Below are 21,084 nucleotides of genomic sequence, written 5' to 3' on the forward strand. Positions count from 1 at the left end.
GTCTGTTACTACTCTCACTAGAACACTGAATGAAACTTTTTAACCATCTATTTGTAGTTCATATGACCTGACTACAAGGAAGACTATCACACATTGTTGTGAGGCTGGTGCCTGAAACATTCCTAAGCTTATTGCTTCAATTGCAGCCTTCTGTCTAGTAGTACAGACAATAAGGACCAAATGGTGTCGTAAGTCGTAACTGTTGGTATTCATCATGATCTATGACTTTTCTGACCATTGTCATGGTCTATAACCTTGGATTAATAATAAATATGATATTTTTCCTCAATTCCTCCTACTTTTTGTCATCCTGATCACCAAATTAACCACATTCAATATGAAACACCTAGAGGGGGGTGTATCAAATTAAGTATGGCTGTTCTACATACACACACACACCCAAAAAAAATTCTACAAAATGGCAATTAATAGACCTATTAAAATTTTGTGGTCTGACAGCGAGAGGGAGCAGCCTCCTTTTTTTCTCCAGCTTAGAATCTTATCTTTCTGAGCAGAGGAATGTATATTAATGTACCTATGTAGGCACATCAAAAACTAGAAATCTTCAAGTTGTTAGAGCTCATTCTCCGTCATTGAAGTTCTAGAAAATATTCTTATTCTTAACCTGCTGTTATTTCCTCGAATCTTATAAAGACATAGACCATGTGGAATCTCAGGTTTTATGCTCTGTAAACACTATTCATCCTGACTGGCCTTTAGTCACCATACCTATAAGGCTATAATAGTAAGCACACAAAGTTAGATGTTAAAGCCCTCATGTGCATTTTCCTTGTGCACCCATCTTAGAAGAAACCTACGAGTACATCATCCACACTCACAAAAAACTTTATTTATATGGATGTGTGCCCCCCATCTCCCAGTGGTGGGGGGGGGGGGGGGAGGAGGATCTGTCCCATTTCTTTCTTTTTGGCTGACCAGACCTCTTTATAGGTGACAGTATTGTCATTGTTGAAGAGAATTTTTCCTTTTTTCTCCCTGTTTGAGTTGATATTCCACCAAATACATTTGATTGTAAAGATCACTGGATGCCCTCCAGGCACTAGCCCTGACCACCCCAGTCACTGTTTCACTTTTTACAAACCAGTGGAAATGATAATGCAAAGAAACAGGCATAGTTACACATGTACCAGATGACACTACTCTTCATCTACTGATATACACATGTAACTATCCCTGTTTCTTTGAGGACTTCAATCTTCCATCTATTGAGGACTCCCATTACATGTTACTGTTTGAAAGCGACAGTATTCTTACACAAATATTCCCTTCTGAAGTTTTGATTCCTATGATTCCATGTCTCCATCTCATCAGTTTCTGTAGCTTCCAATATATCAACGAAATATCCAACCAAGAGTGATGGAATGTCTAAAAAAGGATAAATTGTGGGGCAGAAAAAGGAAATTGGAACATGCAAACCTTCCAAAAGGGAAATGATTTAGAATTCAAGGATACATAGGGATGAGCCTGTAAAACATATACAGCGCAAGTAGGGTCATTTTCAAAAGGGAAACATCTATTATCTATTTTTTTTTTTAAAAGAAAGAAAGAAAGAAAGAAAACATCTAGTTGCATGTAAATTAATTCCCAACGAAGTGTTAAGGCTGATGGTTTTATCAAGATATATGAAGACATTACAAGCAAAGGGTATCAGTCAGACATATTGGCTAGAACTACCACAAGACATTTGCATCAGTAGCCAAAATGAACTTTATAAGGCACTTATCCAAAGCTAAATAAAGAAATATGTAAAGAGGAGGGGGGGGGGACTCATAGCAAACTTCTCATAGCCCATCCATCCATGGTACATAATTTCGCCGATATTTCACGTAACCAACTGAAATATTTCGGTTTTGCAAACGGTCAAAATGAAACCCACTGTGACACTGAGAAATGCACAAATTTCAACCGAAATTTCGCGGTTTCAGTCCAATGTTTCAGTTCGCCGAAATTTCAGCCAAGACATTACTTACTTTGCCTCAAGTATAAATACCATATTCGAAGTAAATGGGCCGAAGCTCATTATGCCTAGTTTCGCCAGCGAAGCTTGGAGAACCCAGCTTTTGTGCTTTCTTGGTAAATTACTGCTGTACAAGGTCGGAAGTTGGAACAAGAACTTAGGCTGTTAGGCAGTAGAGGAACACAGTGGACGTGACGATTTGCTGCTGATCCAGATCAAAGAAGGATCAATGTCCCATTTATCTTGAGCCTTACAAGCAGTAGTGGGACGAACGGAAGTGCCAGTCAAATGGCCAGTCAAACCACGGGAACCCGGCGGTGTGTCTCGCGAAAGATAGAGAGAGAGAGAGAGAGAGAGAGAGTCGCGAGAGGGAAAGGTGAGGCGGAGACGGAGGCGGAAAGGGTGGCTAGGTCGTGAGGTGGTGGCGGCAGTGCTACAGTGGCAGTGATGTTGGTGGAGGTGGTGCGACGTGAGGGGAGGAGGCGTCGGTGATCTTCTTAGGCATCCAAAAGGACACGAAACCCTAGGTTAGATCGTCATTTGCTCTGATACCATGAAGGAATCAATCTTGGGAATTGGGGAATGACTTGTGTCATTATGACACACAGCCCACTTTATTTATAATAATAGAAAATGGAGGAAAGACAAGAATGCCCTTAGGGCAACATTACAATAGTACCTAGGACAGAATTACCCTTAATCGAATATTACAACAGGCAAATTGTATATTGTTTGTCAAGCATGCATGTCTATCTGATGGGAATCTAATCACCCAAGGGCTGGGATTTACATCACCAAATAATTTCTAGAATCGCAAAGATAAAAAAAACCAGAATATAGGAGAAATTAAATAACAGATCAATAGAAAGCTGGATTGAGCCAATATGCTGGTCGAGTGTGCTACTTAACAGAGAGAATAAGATATCAAAAGTTCAGATCCATCCAATGGTCAGAATCTGAATTATTGAAGAATCCTACTAGTGTAAGGATACTGAGAACACAGCAGAAACAAGAATTTAATTACCAGGTAATTAAACAGAAAGTTTGATAAATGACCCTAGGGGAAGTGATGAGGAAAGACATGCATAGCTTAGGCCTTGTAACAAGTATGACCTCAAATAGAGCTGAATGGAGGGCAAGGATCCATGTAGCCGACCCCATTTAGTTGGGATAAGCTGAGTTGTTGTTTCTAAATATTTTTTGTTGGTTTGTTTGTGATAGTATCTCCGTTTCAAAACCTGCCCCTCGCTCTTTTAGTTCCCTCAATCTGAATCAGATCACTCCTTTGTATTGGAGCATCCTCAGGCCTCCATTGTACATGGTCATGCCATCTCAAACGACTTTCTCATAGCTTATCTTGAATCAGGGCTAATCCCGAATCATCTCTAATATGGTCATTCCTTACGTTATCCTTCCTATTTTTGCTACACATCCATCTCAACATCCTCGTCTCTGCTACACTTAGTTTATCTATATAAGTATATAACGCTTCTTAGCTACCCAACATTTCACACCATACTTCATAGCCGATCGTATGACTGTCCAATAAATTTTCCTTTTAAGCTTTAAAGGAATATGTCGTTTGCATAACATTTCAAACACACCTCTCCACTTCAGCCATCCTATTTTAATTCTCTGTGAAACATCATCTTCCATATCACCTTCTTTATTTATGATTGAACACAAATACCTAAAATAAATACTTTGCGAAATCTCCCTCTCATCAATTTTCACTTCATTATCCGTCCAATTGTAACTAAAGTTACACACTATATACTCTATCTTCGTTCTACTTATCTTAAAACCTTTTGATTCCAAGGTTGATCTCCACAACTCCAACTTGGCGTTGATCCTTGCTTTTGTCTCTTTAACCAAAACAATGTCATCAGCAAAAAAGCATACACCAAGGAACCTCATCTTGGGTGTCCCTAATTAAATCATCCATGATAAGCGCAAACAAATAAGGGTTTAAATTGATCCTTGATGTAACCCAATTGTAATTGGGAACTCACTAGCTTAACCCCCCCCCAGGTTCTCACACTAGTCACCATACCGCCGTACATATCTTTAATCATGTCCACATATTTACTTGAAACACTTCTCTTCTCTAGTACATGCCAAATTAACCCTGAAATACTAGTTTCTCATCTCAAGCAGGTTTAAATAACCCTCTCCCATATTTTCATAGTATGACTCATAATTTTTAAGCCTCTATAATTATTGCAGCTCTGAATATTTATTTTTGTAAATCGGCACCACAATGCTTCTCCTCCATTCATCTGGTATTTTCCTTGAGCTCATAATCTTGTTAAAGAGGTTAGTTAGCCAAGATCATAGTTGTCAAGGCACTAAGTGATCCAAGGCGTTCGAGGTGCTTCCTAAGCGTTTAAGCGGCGCCTAGGCGGTCTAAATTGTATTCCATTATTATTTTTTAATATATTAGTTATATATTATATTTACTACTAAAATAGTCTAATAGCATAACAAATTGTAATATTTTCATTAAAAAAAACAAGTAATAATTAAGATTTAAGAAGCAACTAAAATAAGAACCAAGATGCCAAATTATAAACATATAGCAATATTCATTGAAAAAAAAAACAAATGAATAAATTAAGACCATCACAACATATAAAACAGAATTATAAATAAATAAATAAATAATGAAAGGGAAGAAGAATCTATCAATATATGTGATGCAGCTCCAAGTAGGAAGACGAAGAAGAAGAAGAAGTCCTGAACTTAGGGCTTGATTAGGGAGTAATGTAGTCCTACATAGGCAAGGCCTAATAGGAGCCAGGTAAGATCAGAATTCTGGAACTGTTTGCTAATTAGGCAAATTTGGGACTGTTTAGGGTAAAACTAGGGTTAGGGTTAGGGTTTTGAGCTAGGGTTTTATTTGGTAATGATGGGCAGGTTTTTAGGAGTCTATTGGTGTAGGTTTGGATTGATTTGGATGAAGTTGAAAATCTAGGGTTTCAGGTTAGAGGCCTTGTGAAAATGGAGTGTTTTCAGGATCTAGGGTTTAGGGTGGTGGGGGTTTGATGAAACTTGGATTGAGTGTCAATAATGATGTAAGGGATGTATGTTGAAAGTTTGGTTTGAAACTAATGGACAGATTTGAAGTTATGGAGGAATCCTATTTAAGGGAGGAGTGAGAAGAAGAAGGTTTAAACAAAGTTCAGATTCAAACTTACTAGCTTTGAAGAGATCTTCAATGGCAGCAGCTTTGAAGATGAACAATGGGGTCTCCCGTTTTGCAAGATGCAAGGAGATAAGTAGTAGCCCTCCCGATCTTCACGATGCAAGGAGTCGATTGGAGATCCACCAATCCCTTCACCTTGATATTACTCACAAGGCACACTCACGATGGAGCAAAGGCAGCAAGCATAAAGCTGAGTTTTATTAATCAAATTCGTATCCAATGCTGGCCTCCCTTACAAACTTATATAGAAGACTCAAAAATAGACTTAAACACTAAAAAGTAATGGCCTAACCTTATCCCTAACCTATTAGGTAACTTAAACTGACTAGGAAACTAGAAATAGACTCAAAATAGAGTCCTAATGACTTAAAAACAACTTAAACTACTTAAAATAAAAGAAGGTTCCCTACTAGCCAATAGGATATAAGAACCTCTTAGCCAATAGGATCACTTCACTTAAATTAAACCAATTGAACCAATTGGATGCAACCAATTTAACCCGGTTCAATTAAAAACACAAAATAAAAACTAAATACGGAAATAAACTAAACTAAGCTAAGGCTCCTACTAAAACCCTAGGTTTAGGGTGGCTTCTTCTATTTGAGGAGGCTAGGATTTGCATCAGGGAGCCATAGATTAGGATTATTATTCTCCATACTTAGTTTATTTTCTTGTTTTTAGATTGAACTCGTTGAGAATTGGTTGCACCCAATTGGTTCAATTGGTCTAATTTAAGTGAAGTGTTCCTATTGGCTAATAGGTCCTTAAATCCTATTGGCTAGTATGGAATCTTCTTTTAAATTAGTTGTTTTAAGTTAGATTCTTTTAACTTAAGTTAGTAGGGGTATCTTAGTCAATTTACAGTTTTAAATTAGTTAAGTTAGATTTAAGCCTCTCCCTTCCACGATTTTGTGAAGGAGAAGACTTTAATTTGTAGTAGGACTTGGCATTAGCCATATTATAAATATAATAAATCGTGGAGGCTCCCCCACATTGAATTTTGAATAAGAAAAAGACTGTTTACTGTTTGCTGTTGCCGATTGCTGCTGCTGTTGCTCCTGCTCCTTTGTGAGTGATATCCTTGTGGATCTCAAGGTGGATAGGGTCGGTGGATTCCTGCGACTCCTTGCATCGAGAAAATCAGGAGGTTCCCTCAATTTTCAAGCTGCTACCGGCGGATTCCTGCTGTAAGTTTGAAGCTTAATTTTCTGTTCCATCCATTCTTCTTCCCCCATTCGATCCCTCTTATTTTCTGTTTGAATTTTTAAAACCCTAGATCATCTAAGCCCTATCCAGCAACAACCCCTTGTCAGAATCTTACCAAATTCTGATCACAGCTTCCCCTCCATCAGTCCTACACTTGAACTGAACTGTTGTCCCAAATTCTCACTTAAAACCCTAGTTCTATAAAACCCTATTAAAACCCCAAACCCTAGAATCCTGATCTCATACTTCCAGCCATTCAAATCCAAGCCCCTTTCACTCGAACCTCCCTCCTACACATCTGAACACTCGACCCTAACCCCTGGTGCAGATTTCCATTATAAACCCTAGTTTCAGCCTAGATTCTAAACCCTAAAACCCAAACCCTAACCCTAAAAATTCTGGAAATTGAATTTTGTTTCAAAACTTGTTAAAAATCTGTTTTAATAGATTCCCCAAAGGCTGCCTATTAAAATCAGATATACATTACCCCATTCCCCCATACCTAACCCTAGAATTTAACCTAAAAACCCTAATTCTGCCCAGCCAACCAGCAGCCTTATTTAGATCCTATTGCTTGGCCTCTAGTGGGATTTTGTCTCTTATCTAGAGCTCCATTAATATGCTAATTTAACAGCCCATTACACTTTACAGCATAGGTACAGTAGAAGAACAAAGGGGGAAAAAAAAGGTGCAAGAGGAGGAGAAGATGAATGGGAAGAAGAATCTACTGCAATCAAGATGCCGCTGGTCAAGAAGAAACAACAAACTAGAGAAAAAAGGAAAAAAAAAAAAAACCCTCAATAGACGAATCGATGTTGGAGGAAAAGAAGAATAATGAAAAAAATGGATAACAATATGAAGAGGAAGAACAAAGAAAAAAATCGCAAAAGAGAGGAAGAGAACTTATCGGAGAAAATCTGAGGTTGCAGTCGTCACCGGAGCCCGTTTTATGGTCGCCGGAGTTGCTGGAGCTTGAGCAGAAAAACAATCAGAATAAAGAAAACAAAAAACAGAGAATAGTCGAGGTCGGAGGAGGAGAAGAAGAAGAACAAAGAAAAAAAATAATAACAGAAGAAGAAGAAGAAACAGAGAAAAAATTGCAAAAGAGAGGAAGAGAACTTACAGGAGAAAATCTGAGGTTGCAGTCGTTACTAGGGCCAGGTTTGTGGTCGTTGGAGCTTGAGCAGGAAAACAATCAGAATAAAGAAAAGAAAAAAAAAAAAACAGAGAATAGTCGCATAGTTGTCAGGTGTCGCCTAGGCAGCGCCTTGGTCGCTTAGGCGGACGCCTTGGACGCCTTGAATTTTGACCCTCTCCACCGCCTTGGGTCGCCTAACCGTCGTGACAACTATGAATAGTCGAGTAAGTTCTCCGGCGACCATGAACTAGGCTCCGATGATCCTGTAAGTTCTTCTTCCCCTCCTCCAACCTCGACTATTCTCTGTTTTTTCTTTTCTGTTCTTTATTCTGATTGTTGTTCTGCTCAAGCTCCAGCGACTCCGGCGACCACAAACCTAGCCCCGGTGACAATTGCAACCTCAGATTTTCTCCAGTAAGTTCTCTTCCTCTCTTTGCGATTTTTTCTATGTTTCTTCTTCTTCTTCTGTTAGTATTTTTTTTTTTCTCTGTTCTTCTTCTTCTCCTCCTCCGACATCGACTATTCTCTGTTTTTTCTTTTCTTTTCTTTATTCTGATTGTTTTTCTGCTCAAGCTCCAGCTCTAGCAACTCCGGCGACCAGAAAACTGGTTCTGGTGAAGACTGCAACCTCAGATTTTCTCTGGTAAGTTCTCTTCCTCTCTTTTGTGATTTTTTTCTCTGTTCTTCCTCTTCATATTGTTATCCATTTTTTTTTTCGTTGTTCTTCTTTTCCTCCTCCAACATCGATTAGTCTATTGAGGGGTTTTTTTTTTTTTTTTTTTTTCCTTTTTCTCTATTTTGTTGTTTCTTCTTGACCAGCGGCATCTTGATTGCAGTAAATTCTTCTTCCCATTCATCTTCTCCTCCTCCTGCACCTTTTTTTTCCCTTTGTTCTTCTACTGTACCTATGCTGTAAAGTGTAATGGGCTGTTAAATTAGCATATATTGATAGATTCTTCTTCCCGTTCATCTTTTTTTCTTTATATTTATAATTCTGTTTTATATATTGTGATGGTCTTAATTTATTCATTTGTTTTTTTTTCCAATGAATATTGCTATATGTTTATAATTTGGCATCTTGGTTCTTATTTTAGTTGCTTCTTAAATCTTAATTATTACTTGTCTTTTTGGGGGAAGTTTTCATACACGGCTGTGTAAGTCGTGTATGTGAGAGGGTGGGAGTTTCAAGGCATTAATTAATGGGTGGGGATTTATGACTTTTTCAACTCTTTGTGAGAGGGGACACGACCGTTCATGCTTACATGCCCGTGTATGAAAACTTTCCCCCTGTCTTTTTAATGAAAATATTACAATTTGTTATGCTATTAGACTATTTTAGTAGTAAATATAAGTATATAACTAATATATTAAAAAATAATAATGGAACGCGATTTAGACCGCCTAGGCACTGATTAGGCGCCGCCTAAGTGCTTAAGTGCTTAGGAAGTACCTCGAACGCCTTGGATCACATAGCGTCTTGACAACAAGATGACCACTTTATCATTAAATTAGTTGTATCTCCATTTAAGCTCCACCAACTTATCCTAGGGCAAATAAGCTTCCCCTTCTTACAATACTGCGAAATGAGGCGCATATCCACGACCCCTAATCTATATTGAGTGGTTAGGATCTCTCCTGGTATAACCTTACAATCCTTACATAACACTCTATCGAACCTTCTAGTTAGGAAGAAATCCATAGCTACAATGATGACTGCTTTTGTAGGCAACTAAATGCTCCTCTCTCTTTTCAAAGTCAGTGTTTACAATGGATAAATCATAAGCCATCGCAAAATCTAAAACTGATATCCTCTCCTCATTCTTCTCTCCAAAACTATAACCTCCATGTACACCTTCATAGCCTCTATGATCTCTCCCAACATGTCCATTCAGATCACCCTGATAATAATCTTTTCTCCTTGACTAAAACTTTGCACTAGTCCATTAATGAGCTCCCAAAATTGTAACAGTATTTTCATCCAACCCTACTTGGGGTGCGTAAGCACTTATTATATTGACAACCTCTTTCTCCAACACAAGTTTGATGGATATAATCCTATCTCCAAATCTTTAACAGCCACCACATCCTTCTTTAAGTCTTTATCCACTACTATGCCCACTCCACTTCTATTACTTTTATACCCCATATAGTTAAAAAATATTTAGAAACCTGATTGTAAAATTAGAATCAGAAATTGAAGTCCTAGAAGAGTTTGACTACAGGAAGAAAGATGAAATCAAACTAGAAAGGATATTCCGGAACTGAACTTCAACTAGAATATTAGACAGACTTCAGGAGGGAGAATTAAATCATAACAGAATAAGTACCAACCAAACAGATACAGATTCAACTGGCAAAGCCAAATGGAAAGAAAAAAAACCAAGCACAGAAATAAGACGGGTAAGATTTGACCTGATTTAATGGATGGAAAAACAAAAATAAAAAGAAGACGAAGATATGTGTTCAGGAATCGCCACCTGAAAGACTACCTTGGAATCACCACCAGGGATCCTACTGAATCACCACAGCAGGGAGGTACTGAATCACCACAGAACCAAAAGCTGAAGCCCTAATCTCATTCATCAAATTCGTGTGCAAGGCATAGCCCTTACATATGCTTAAATAGATAACTCAAAACACGAATCAAACTAGACCTAGAACTCCTCAACCCAATAGCTTACTTTGGAGGTAGTCTACTTGATGCAGATATATCACCAAATTGGGCTTCTTTGCTTAGGAATAAGTCTAGGGTTCGGTTATTAATATGTTGGGCCTTTGATCGCAAGGGTTTTCTATGTAATAGGTCACTTTTATAGACCTAAAGTATGGGTAATAGAGTTGCATACGAAAATAATTGTTTTAGTTCCATACTTAGTTTTATTTTGGTGTTTTTGTTCATAAATTGAACCGGCTCAACTATGGTTCAATTTAAGTGATTTTAGTAGTTTTCTTTTATGTGTTTAGTGGGGCTGGATTAGGACTCTGCTTTGAGCCTATTTCAGTTACCTAATAGGTTAAGTAATTGTGGTTCAGTTCCAGACCCTGTGGTTCAGTTCTGGTACATCCAATGAACCAGCAATTGTGGATTCTAATTAGGACTTTATGTTGGTAGTAGTTCGGCTGGAATAGGTTATTATAATTCCAGTCTTGTTTTCAAGCTGTTTTCCTATTATTTCAGTTTCCTAGCCAGTTCATGTTTCCTCTTGAATTTTGGTTTTGACTTTTCCTTTTTTGAGTCTGAGTCTGAGCCTGTCTAGCACTATTATATAAGTATGTAAGGGGCCACAGCCCTACCCACCAATAATATGAATAAGAAGGCTTTGGCTGTTACTTTGGTCTGTGGATCTCAGGCTTAATCTTCTGGGATTCAAAGAGTGTTGCTTTTGTGGACTGCTGTGGATTCAATAGTTGTTTTCTGCTGTGGATTTGGCAGGTAAATCAAGTAGATTCCTGATTATATCTACCTTCTATCTTCCCTATCTTCTTTCCAATCAATTCAGGTCAGTTTTCTGCACTTTTCCCAACCTTGCGAACACTAGTTCTCACTTTTCTTTGAGGCTGCTTTGCTCTTGTGAATGCTATACAACTAATCAGATTTCTGCCGTTAAAATATTCAGTTTCTAATTCTCAGTTTCTCCATTAGTTTCGAAACCCTACTGAAACTCTAAATTCTAAATATGGATTTCTAAATTGAGTTTCTATTGCTGTTTTCTGTTTTTTTTATTTCAGTTTCAGTTTCTATACCTCTACTTTAAATTTTTGAGTTTCCAATTCTGGTATTTATATTTCCTGTCTGGATGTTGGTAATCTGTTAAAAATGTGATTCTTCCATATTTTGTAATCTGACCCTCAAATTTGCATCATACTATATGGTTGTGTTCTACCTGCCAATCTAAGTCATCGACCTAAGTTTCTGCCTAGTGCCTTAATCAGACTGAGTTTGATTAAGATATCAATTGTTCCCTAATTCTGGCTGTTCCTTACTTTCCCGCCATTCTGGTTTACATATGGTTTCTTAACCCAAAACCTATAGGTGTTAGAATACTCTATTAAGGTTTGTACAGGAAACAAACTTACAAAAGCTATACTTTGTAAGATCAAAGACAAAAAGTCCATTTAGAAACTTACCATGGCTGAATCCTACATGATAAGCTCTTGGAAAAGTCACAACAAATTCGCCAGGATTCTGCACTAACCTATAGATAGAACCACAAATAAAAATTAGTCAAACTCTCCAAAGATAAATGACCAGTAAAAAAAAGACGTCAGTCTAATTATAGGTGTCAGCTGATGGAAGAACAATCAAAGAATAATTCTAGATAAGTAGTAACCACCTGCAACAAGGAATCCCTGATGCAACAACTACCTCAGGAGATAATAGAGTCGTCTTCTCACCTAAGAGTGTCAATGCAGCTGAAAAGAAAACAAAATAGACTTGACTAACATACAACAGTGATAGAAGGTATTACGTTCACATTTGAAGGCACAGTTTTTGAAATTCAAATGAGAATAAAAAATGTAAGGTTTCATAAGAAGACAATTAAAGAAGTATCCATCGATTCATAAAGCATAAATTTTACCACATGAAAACAAGCAAATATCTTACAGAAAAATCAGAAGACAGCAGAGAGGGGGTGGGGAGGTGTATGGCAATTTTCTGCATTGGACAGGGGAAAAAATTGAAAGTATAAATCACGAGGCATTCATTTATTAGTCAAGGTCCATATGTCAATGGTAGAAAGAAAGAGGGATTACAGTCATCAAATCAGCTAATTTTTGCACCCTGAAATTGTTAATAACAGAAGCAAAAAAAATTACATACACCAACTGAATGCTGGAAGTACAGAAGTTTTTATATTTTTTTTTCTTTTTGCCAAAATGTATGGATATTTGAAAATTTTCCATTGGGATTAATATATTTTAGGCCTCAAGGCAGGATATTCAAGCAGAAGTTTCTATGACTTTCTAATACAATATTCATTAGATGGATCAATTACTCAGAAAAAAAAATCAAGTTGCATACCTAAGCGGTCAATATTTCCTCCATAACCCTGGCCACGAACAACTTCCTCAAAAGCAAAGGCATATTCACCAGGAACCGCATACCAAGTCTTTTGAGAACCAGTATGGAGAAAATTCATGCTGTGAAGCTCATGATCTTCCACATGCCAAGCAAACCAGCTGAATAACATGCCAATGTAAACCATGGGAGAAGTAACACCAGGGACTTCGTCTGGCATAAACCGAGTAAGTGAGCCACGTGACCGTGCAATAACTTGTAGATTCCAAGGACTGTTCGAAAGCTTCCAGCCAGCAGTACCTTCCCTGTCACTACAAGTATTTGGAATCTTTTGCTTCGATAACTTTGAACCCTCATCTAGTAGAGGAGTTGATAAGCTTGAAGAGGGGTTCAAACTCCCCAAAGATGGATCAGAATCAGTCTTCATAGGAGAATCCTTCTCTATATCCTTGTGAGAGCTATTTACAATATCCCTTTCCTGATCCTTAGCAGTACTGCTTCCTCGACGTTTATTATAGAATTTCCTATTTCTCCTCTGCCTATGGAAATACCAAAATGGTTCCTCCGGTTCTCCAAAGCCTGAGCCCGGCACATCATTCGCATACTCCACATAAATGGGCTTCTCAGAAGATGCTTTCCAAAACAATGCCTCTATAACAAGTGGGGACACATCTTTTATCATACCCAAGTGAGTCCGAGCAAAAGCCTTTGACTTGGACTCAAACTGTTCCAGTGTGTAGTCCTCCCCACTTTGCCAGACTTGCTTATGAACTGATGCCTGCCGAACTGGAGGAAGGCCTTTGGTTCGTTTTATGCTCTGACCTAATTCTTGGTGCCTTGTTGTGAATACAGCCCGAACATCCCCATCATTCCCTTTATACCCGGAACCCATTTCAGCAGAAGGAGAAATAGCTGAGGCATTAGCATTAGGGCTTAATTCTGGGGACCGAGAGAGTGACTTATTTAAGTTAGAAAAAACAAATTTTTTGGAAGGTTTGGGCAACGGTGGGATGACTTTGCAGATTCCAAAAGCACTAGCCTCCTTCTCGATTTTTGATATGTAAGCAATTGGGTCAGCAAATTCAGTATCTGTGGGGTGAAATTCAGGTGCCAAAGGCAAACCTTCTAGCCAAGCAGGTATATCCACATCACCCATTAATAAACAAGATTTACAGAGCTCGAACGAAAATATAAATAACCCCACAAAGTCAATCCAATACAACAGGTAATCGAAATTTCAAATAAAACATGAATAGCTTACTCGATTGAAACCCTAGATTGAAGAAATTTGATAGATGGTACATGTGAGTCTCTAATTGAATGAAACTACATTAAGTCGAAAAGAGAACTAACATGATAAGATAAATTAAAAACCTAATACTGCAATTAAGACATGAAGAACATAACCTGTAAGGCTTCAACGGCTACGGAATAAGTAGGGTTTTTGTTAAGGAAGCATAGAAGCACTCGGAGAGAAGGAAGAACACAGGGGAGAAGAGAGAGAGAGAGAGAGACTCGATTTTACGGATAACTGAAAACCGGTTGCCTGGGTTTCGAGGAACATTCTATCCATGCGCATTGTAGAATCCCAATCTTTAGATTACTCTAACATACGCCGCTACTGTATAGCGCGAAAGTGAAGCTTCGGTTTCTAGTCCGTACGATTTCAGTTGGGATTTTACAGTTCCGGCCGCTCCCGGGACTCTAACAAAACACTGAAACATAAGCAAATATCAAATTAGATCAAAACTACTCTCACCACCCACCACCCAAAAAAAAAATATATTCGAATCAAAGTATCTAAGCCTCAACAGATCTCCTTGAGTCCTTGGGGTTTATGAGTGTACTAACCCCACCTGCGCAAGTTAGCTTCCAGCCGTGCTTCTTGATGGCCTTACTTAGGGGTGTCAATACCCAACCCGAATCGATGAAACCGGCCCGAACCAACCCGGACCACACCGGATCGAACTCTTAATGGTTTGGTTCGGTTTGTGGATCTAGAAAGGCAAACGGTTTGGTTTGGTTTGGGCTAGCCCGACGGTGCACCGGTAACTCGAACCGTTAGGCCCGAACCCAAATCGAACCGACCTAACCCGATAAATAAGTAAATAAGTAAATCAGTAAATGCCTAATGCTCCATTGCCTCCTAAATATGTTGTGATAGTTTCTCGCTTTATCTCATATCCTTTGTTAGTGATTACGCAACCAATTGTATCCATAGGCCATAGGACATAGGATACAAATATGCATTGTATTTGAAATATTTTATGTACTTAAAAGAGAAAGAGAAGAAAAATTAGCACTAATTGGACCTTACTAGTTATATAAAACCGGTACCAAATCGAATCCAAATCGATATCAACCCGTTATCATAAACCGAAATCGACACGAAACCAAACCGCATCGAAACCGAAATCGCACCGAAACCGAATATTTCTTAATGGTTTGGTTTCGGTTTCTATAAAAGTCACACCGAAATCGAAAAGCCCGAACCGAAACCGGCTCGAACCAGCCCGTTGACACCCCTAGCCTTACTATTGCTGAATGCTGATATAATGGAACTTGGGGGGTCAAATCCTAGCGCAAACCGGTGAAACCCGAGCGAAGCAATTGAAATAGCCCAAATCAAACCGAAATGATTTCTTATTGGTTTGGTTTCAGATTAGACTATTGTGGAACCGAATGAACATTGGATTGCATCAAAATCGATCGGAACTTCACTGAACATGGAAAATCAAACCAAAATCGATAAGAAATTGGTACCAACTTGAAAATCATTAAAAAAATGTATGTTTTTCCCGCTCATAATTATGTATAGTTATTTAATGTAAATCGAACACAAACCGAACTTGGTATCAAACCAATATAGAGAAACTGGATTCAACAGAATCTAAATTGGACCAAAACAAGTTAAACCCAAACCTTCCCTTATTGGTTTGGTTTCCAATTCATCCTTTTCTTACACCGAAACCGGCTCAACTCAATTGAAACCGAATCAAACCGATAGATTGACACCCCAAAAATATGATGTATAAAGGGAAACTCTACGGTAGACTAAATACTTTCAGATCTTGATCAGAGAGATGGGCACAAACGCAATCTTTGCCGGGTTTGGGGCCTATGGCGATTTTGTCGCCACTCACCATCAAACAAACGACCCATGATTTGATGGGCCGGCCCCGGCTGTCACAGACCCATCACAAGCCATCGGATATCGGAACGATGGCTTCTTCTATGGTTATATTTTGTTAATGGAAAACGATTTCTGATTATCACATATAAATATGTAAGGGCTTCTCTTGCATGAGGACATGAGGTGGTAACCATTAACTGAACAGCTCAGGTCTAAACTGGGATCAGATTAGCCTACTGCCTTACTTCTGGAAAAAAAAGAATGTTCTCTATGTCGCAGCGTAGGGTGCGCTCAGGCACATGGGCCTGCCACTCAGGGGGTAAGGTGGTCATTGCGCCCACCCCATGTGCCTGGGAGCAGTCTGGGCACAGCCTGCGCTGTGGCACAGAAAACAGCGTCCCAAAAAAAATTAGAAGCACACAGGTCTTTGCATTTTTCCCTTTAAAAAGAAAAAACTTTGTTGGGTATGGCATTAGCTGCATGGTCCAGTGTTAAAAAAACCAGGCAAGTCTGAGCCCGCCCAAACCCGCCCTAAGCCTGGACAGGGCTGGGTTGGGCCTGAGGATAAGCAAGGGTCAGGCTGGATTTTATATTTGCATGGCCTGGGTTGAGGCCTCGATCCTGGCAAGGCCAGCTCAACACTGTATTATATAATATATATTTATATAAGAAATAGAAGACATGTTTTGATGCAACTATCAATGTTTCTCTATTGTGACTAGTTGGTTAGGAGTTCAAGTCTTGAAACAGATTCTTTGCAAAAAAAAAACAAACATAATTTTTTTTTATAGCCTGAGGTATGTCGGGCCGGGCTGGGCTTGAGAAAACCTTGCCGAGGTCGGGCTGGGTTGAGGGTATGCTTGGCCCTAGCAGGGTAGGGCTGGGCTTGGGTTTAGGTTAAGGCTCCTAGGATTGGGCTAGGGTTTAGGGCAAGTCCGGCCTAACCCGGCCCTTTGAGTCGTTGACACCCCTACTGGTATAGGTAACTGTATTGGTCTTGGTTGATACTGGTATCAATTCGTATCAAATCAAATTGAACTGTTTTATGTTTCAAAATTTTGTTTTTGGGTAGAATGAACATTTATAGATGATCATATATATTACACTCTCGAAACAACCTCATCAGATACACAAAGATCGTAATTGGATCAAATTGTCCTATCTATAATAGACAGGACCCTCTTGGCAAGGGAGTCTGCAACAAAGTTTGCATCCCTTGGAACAAAATGAAAAGTACACTGATTAATATATGATGGAAGCTGTCGGATATCATCAACAATCATCCAAATCGACAAGGTCGAGAGAGAACCTGCTTGTAAACATGAATAACACTCCACCAATAACTTACTTGTAAGCACCATCTAAGAGAACTTCCATTATACCTTCACAGATGGCTATTGCCTCTCCTACCAACATATCATTGAATTGAACAGGCTTTGAAACCGCAACACGAGAAACTATGATGATCTTGAAGGACAAAGCCCAACCCGCTACGTTTCCTCTCTAGAATCTAGGATGCATCACAATTGAGTTTAAACCATCCAATAGGTAAAGGATACCAGGGCAAGCTTGAAGTAGACCAGGCCGAGCTTGAAGTAGGTATCGAATTAGAAACAACCAGGCCAACAAAAGAAACTCATAGCATGATTTCTGAGCAACAAAAATAACTTTGACTAGAGGCCAAATTTTTCCCTTCAAATTTGATACAAGGTTTTTGGGATAGTTTTCCCTCCTTTGTTCTGATTCCACTGATACAGTGAGGTGTTGGTATTGGTATCGTTATGATCAACACCAATACGATTCGACCGATATGACCAATCCGAAACTAATACCAAAAACCATGATTAGTTGGATGACTTGATGACCTAAAGTTTTTAAGCTTATGATTTGAATGAAAAAAATGGATCAAAAAGAAAAAAAAAATAGAACAAAAGTAATGATGTAAATAATGATAATAAGATATAGATCGAGTTTTCCTCCACCTACGGTGAATATATAAGATCCCATTCATCGCAAGGCAGGAGAGGGCATCGAGAGGATATTTTGGGAATATACTAAATCCTATAGGGGTTTGTGAACCTTAGGATGGTGGGTGAACAGTCCTCTATGGGTGGAGGAAAACTCGATCCATAAGATAAAGGTGAATTATTATTATTGTCTCAATGGTCTGATATTTTTCCAAATGGCACAATGTATCTATTCTACCACGTGGATAGATGATATGTACTTGAGACGTTTGTGAAATGCCGGTAAAAGATATTAAATTATTTTTTTTCCTCGTATTTAATTTTTTGCTCTTTTCTTAACCTATTTCCTATAAAACTAAATATACTTTACTTACAAAATTTTAAACATATACCAAGAGTTTATTCATTTTAATCAAAAATAAACTATACAACCAAATGTTTACAATTTTCTAAAAAAAAATAAAATTTATTGTCCTGGTAAAATGTATCCAGAACATCCTTATACGAGGTTTCCTTAAAAAAAAAAACAAAACAAAACAAATTTTGTTGTAGTGTGTCCATTTTGACATTTCATAGGGAGGATATGATCTAAATTAGCTACATGTCAATTTTTCAGGTTGTAATTCAATCAAAATGCCCCATTTTTATATTGTCACACATCTCATGTATGTTATGCATGTGTACCAATGCTCTAGTTATTACTGTTCACTTCCCAATACTGAGTAGGAATAGACGGTTTAGATTAAAATAAATATATACGTAAAAAAAAATGAATGGCTCACATTTGTTTAATGATTTCAAAAACATCATCTTCCATTGTTACATGGATAACAACCATACCAATAGGATAGTATATATCTTTGCCCTGAACCCCACCCATCATCCTTCACTCATCCCATTCCCTATCTTAGGTCTCATTTGGCTTCGAGTTCCTATAATTATCACTATCATTTATGGGTATCCGATCGAGTCCGACACGTTTAAGGACCAACATGTTTAAGCCCATTTATGAACCATTTGTTTTACCGTAATTACCCAATAATTTTCTAATTTATCGCAAATATACCTTTTCTTAATCTCCTTGATTAATTGATCATCTTGCATTACGGAAGCTATAAATAAAGGACTACGGGCCGAGTAAAAACATAGAATTGATAATTGAATAATATTGCACTATGAAGTTGATGAACCACAAATAATGAAGCATATAATCAAGTTCGTTTATATTGTTCGAAATGGCGCCATCATATATATGCCCATAGAGATTGAGGCTCATTCTACTAAAAAAAGAGATTGAGGCTCATAGAGTTCCAAATAATTACTCATTTAGCATTGGCCCAGTGAGGACCAGTCTCTCAAGTAACTTCTTGTTTCATCCCGGCCAATTGAATCTCATTAGGAGCTATATGGACCACACTTGTGTAGCCCGATTATAGCCCATTTAGTATGAGCCCGTTTATAGACACATTTAGCACGTTTAGTACAAGCTCGATTATAGACCGGACCGATACTCTACTGAACGTTTACAAATAGGACCATGCCTAGCTTATGAGGATCAATTACTTAAACAGGCTGATCACAGTGCGGGATCCTAAAGTAAGGAGGACTAATAAGGCCTGACCGAAACTAGCCCAAACCAACCGATTAACACCTCTACATGGGAGTGTACGGATCTACCGTCCTACCCTTGATAAAAAAAAAAAAAAAACGCACCCATGTTGATACCCCTACATGCACTCCCATTGTTACAATACTAGGTGTATGGTACAGATCTTTTATTCATGAATTTACTATGTCTTTTAATTAGTATTTTTTGTTTGGTAAGCTATGTCTTTTAATTTGAGGTTAACATTTCGGTTATGCTGCCGTCCTGAAAATTCGCTTCTTGCTCAATCATATCTCTCCCAAGATGATAAACTAGATTTGCTATTTTTGATGGAAACAAAGTGTGGTTCAGTGAAGCTAGAACAAATTCGTAGGCGTTTGAAGATGATGTATATCTTCTTAATTGATGCTGTCATCGTTCCACGTGAACAACAAAGTCCAAGTTTATGGCTTAAATGTGATGCATCTCTTTGGTCTAATAGCTCAAATGGAGGTCTGGATTTATCTTCCATGACAACGACAACAACCCTTTACTTGCTACCTTAGAGCCGTCAATGTTTTCCTCCATTATTGTTGGTGAAGCTATGACTAATCGACGGGTATCGTACAGGCTATTGAGAATGACAATGAAGAGTCTATGTTGGAAGCTCAATTACCCATTGGATCTGTTATTTTTAATTCTCCATTTCTCCTCATTTTCATGGGCCGGAGGATGGATCGAACACTGGCCAAGTTCTCAGTGTCGAAAGCGAAGTTGGAATGGAAGGTCGGAGAATTTCTAAGCCATACCCACTTGTTAATTTGATAAAAGTGTTAGACATCAAACTGGGCACGTATAGAGCTTTGTCTGTCATACCTTCACTGGTGGTTTCTTCTCCACCCAAGGTTATATATTGAATTTATCCTTTTGTCTTGTAAGTTATGTCTACAACTTTATCTCTAGGGAATCCATTGGTTTTGCCCGTCCTCTAGTTAAGAAAACCCTATCATTGGCATGTAAGACATTATGATCATACTTCACTCCTTGGTTTCTGGTAATTTGTATCAAAATCTTGTTTTTATCTGAATGAATTTTTATTTTAGCAAAAAAAAAAAAAAGGCAAATACAAACCATATAAATGATATGATTGGGGGTTCTTTGCAGGAGAGTATGACCTTTACACGTGCACAGGGTCCAATGAGAGGACGTGCAAAAGCATCATAGGGGGCGGGATTTTCGTCTTTTGTAAGGGGCGGGGCGATCATTCCCCCCTCCCAACTAATTCTGGGCTTGGCAGTAATACACTCCACCATAGAAAACTTTTCTCCAAATGATAATAATAAGGTTAAGCATCCCATTGATTTAAGACAAACTTTTCATTTTGTTTCCTGATAAGACAAACTTTACTTACTTAAAGAAACATACATGAACATCGATAACTATATATAACGGCTATTTTACGGCTAGCCTGGATGGACATCCAACGGATTACCTTCCCCTAAGGATGCTTTATTGCATGCACACATGCATGCCCGCCTAGTAATGGGTTTGCATGAAAGGTAGACGTCCTTCTTCGTCCAAATAAGAACTTTACTCATAAATAAACATTAATTGCCAAACAGGGCCTTATTACTATTTCCCACCACCATTTCCACCGTCATCTCCAGGGCTTCCACTCCAGTTGTTGAAGTCCTGTCGAGGGATGCCATGGTGGTTGTTTAGGCTACTTCCTGTAGGGTACCCACCTGTACTACCTTCCTTTTCACCTTCTACTCCCACAGCTTTCTCAAAAAGCTTCTGGCCCTTCTGGGCTTGCCCATCTATTTCTTTTATCAGAGCCTTTCTTTGTATT

The 21,084-nt window shown here is 38.5% G+C and overlaps 1 protein-coding gene across 3 annotated transcripts in view; it reads right to left on the bottom strand.

The window, feature by feature from the left end:
• Positions 1–21,084, bottom strand: part of LOC122650277 (probable lysine-specific demethylase ELF6) — a 56,804-nt gene that overhangs the window by 31,056 nt on the left and 4,664 nt on the right. The window contains exons 2-4 of one of the 3 annotated variants that reach the window (XM_043843646.1): positions 12,551–13,859; positions 11,862–11,940; positions 11,656–11,723 (exon numbers count right to left, since the gene is read on the bottom strand). In XM_043843646.1, the coding sequence (XP_043699581.1) occupies positions 11,656–11,723; positions 11,862–11,940; positions 12,551–13,703 (1,300 nt within the window). In that variant the 5' untranslated portion in view covers positions 13,704–13,859. Of the gene's footprint in view, positions 1–11,655; positions 11,724–11,861; positions 11,941–12,550; positions 14,112–21,084 lie in introns of those variants that run through there. The other 2 variants (XM_043843647.1, XM_043843648.1) reach the window with 2 other exon arrangements.

The sequence above is a fragment of the Telopea speciosissima genome, chromosome 2 (assembly GCF_018873765.1).
Source record: "Telopea speciosissima isolate NSW1024214 ecotype Mountain lineage chromosome 2, Tspe_v1, whole genome shotgun sequence".
Lineage (NCBI taxonomy): Eukaryota > Viridiplantae > Streptophyta > Magnoliopsida > Proteales > Proteaceae > Telopea > Telopea speciosissima.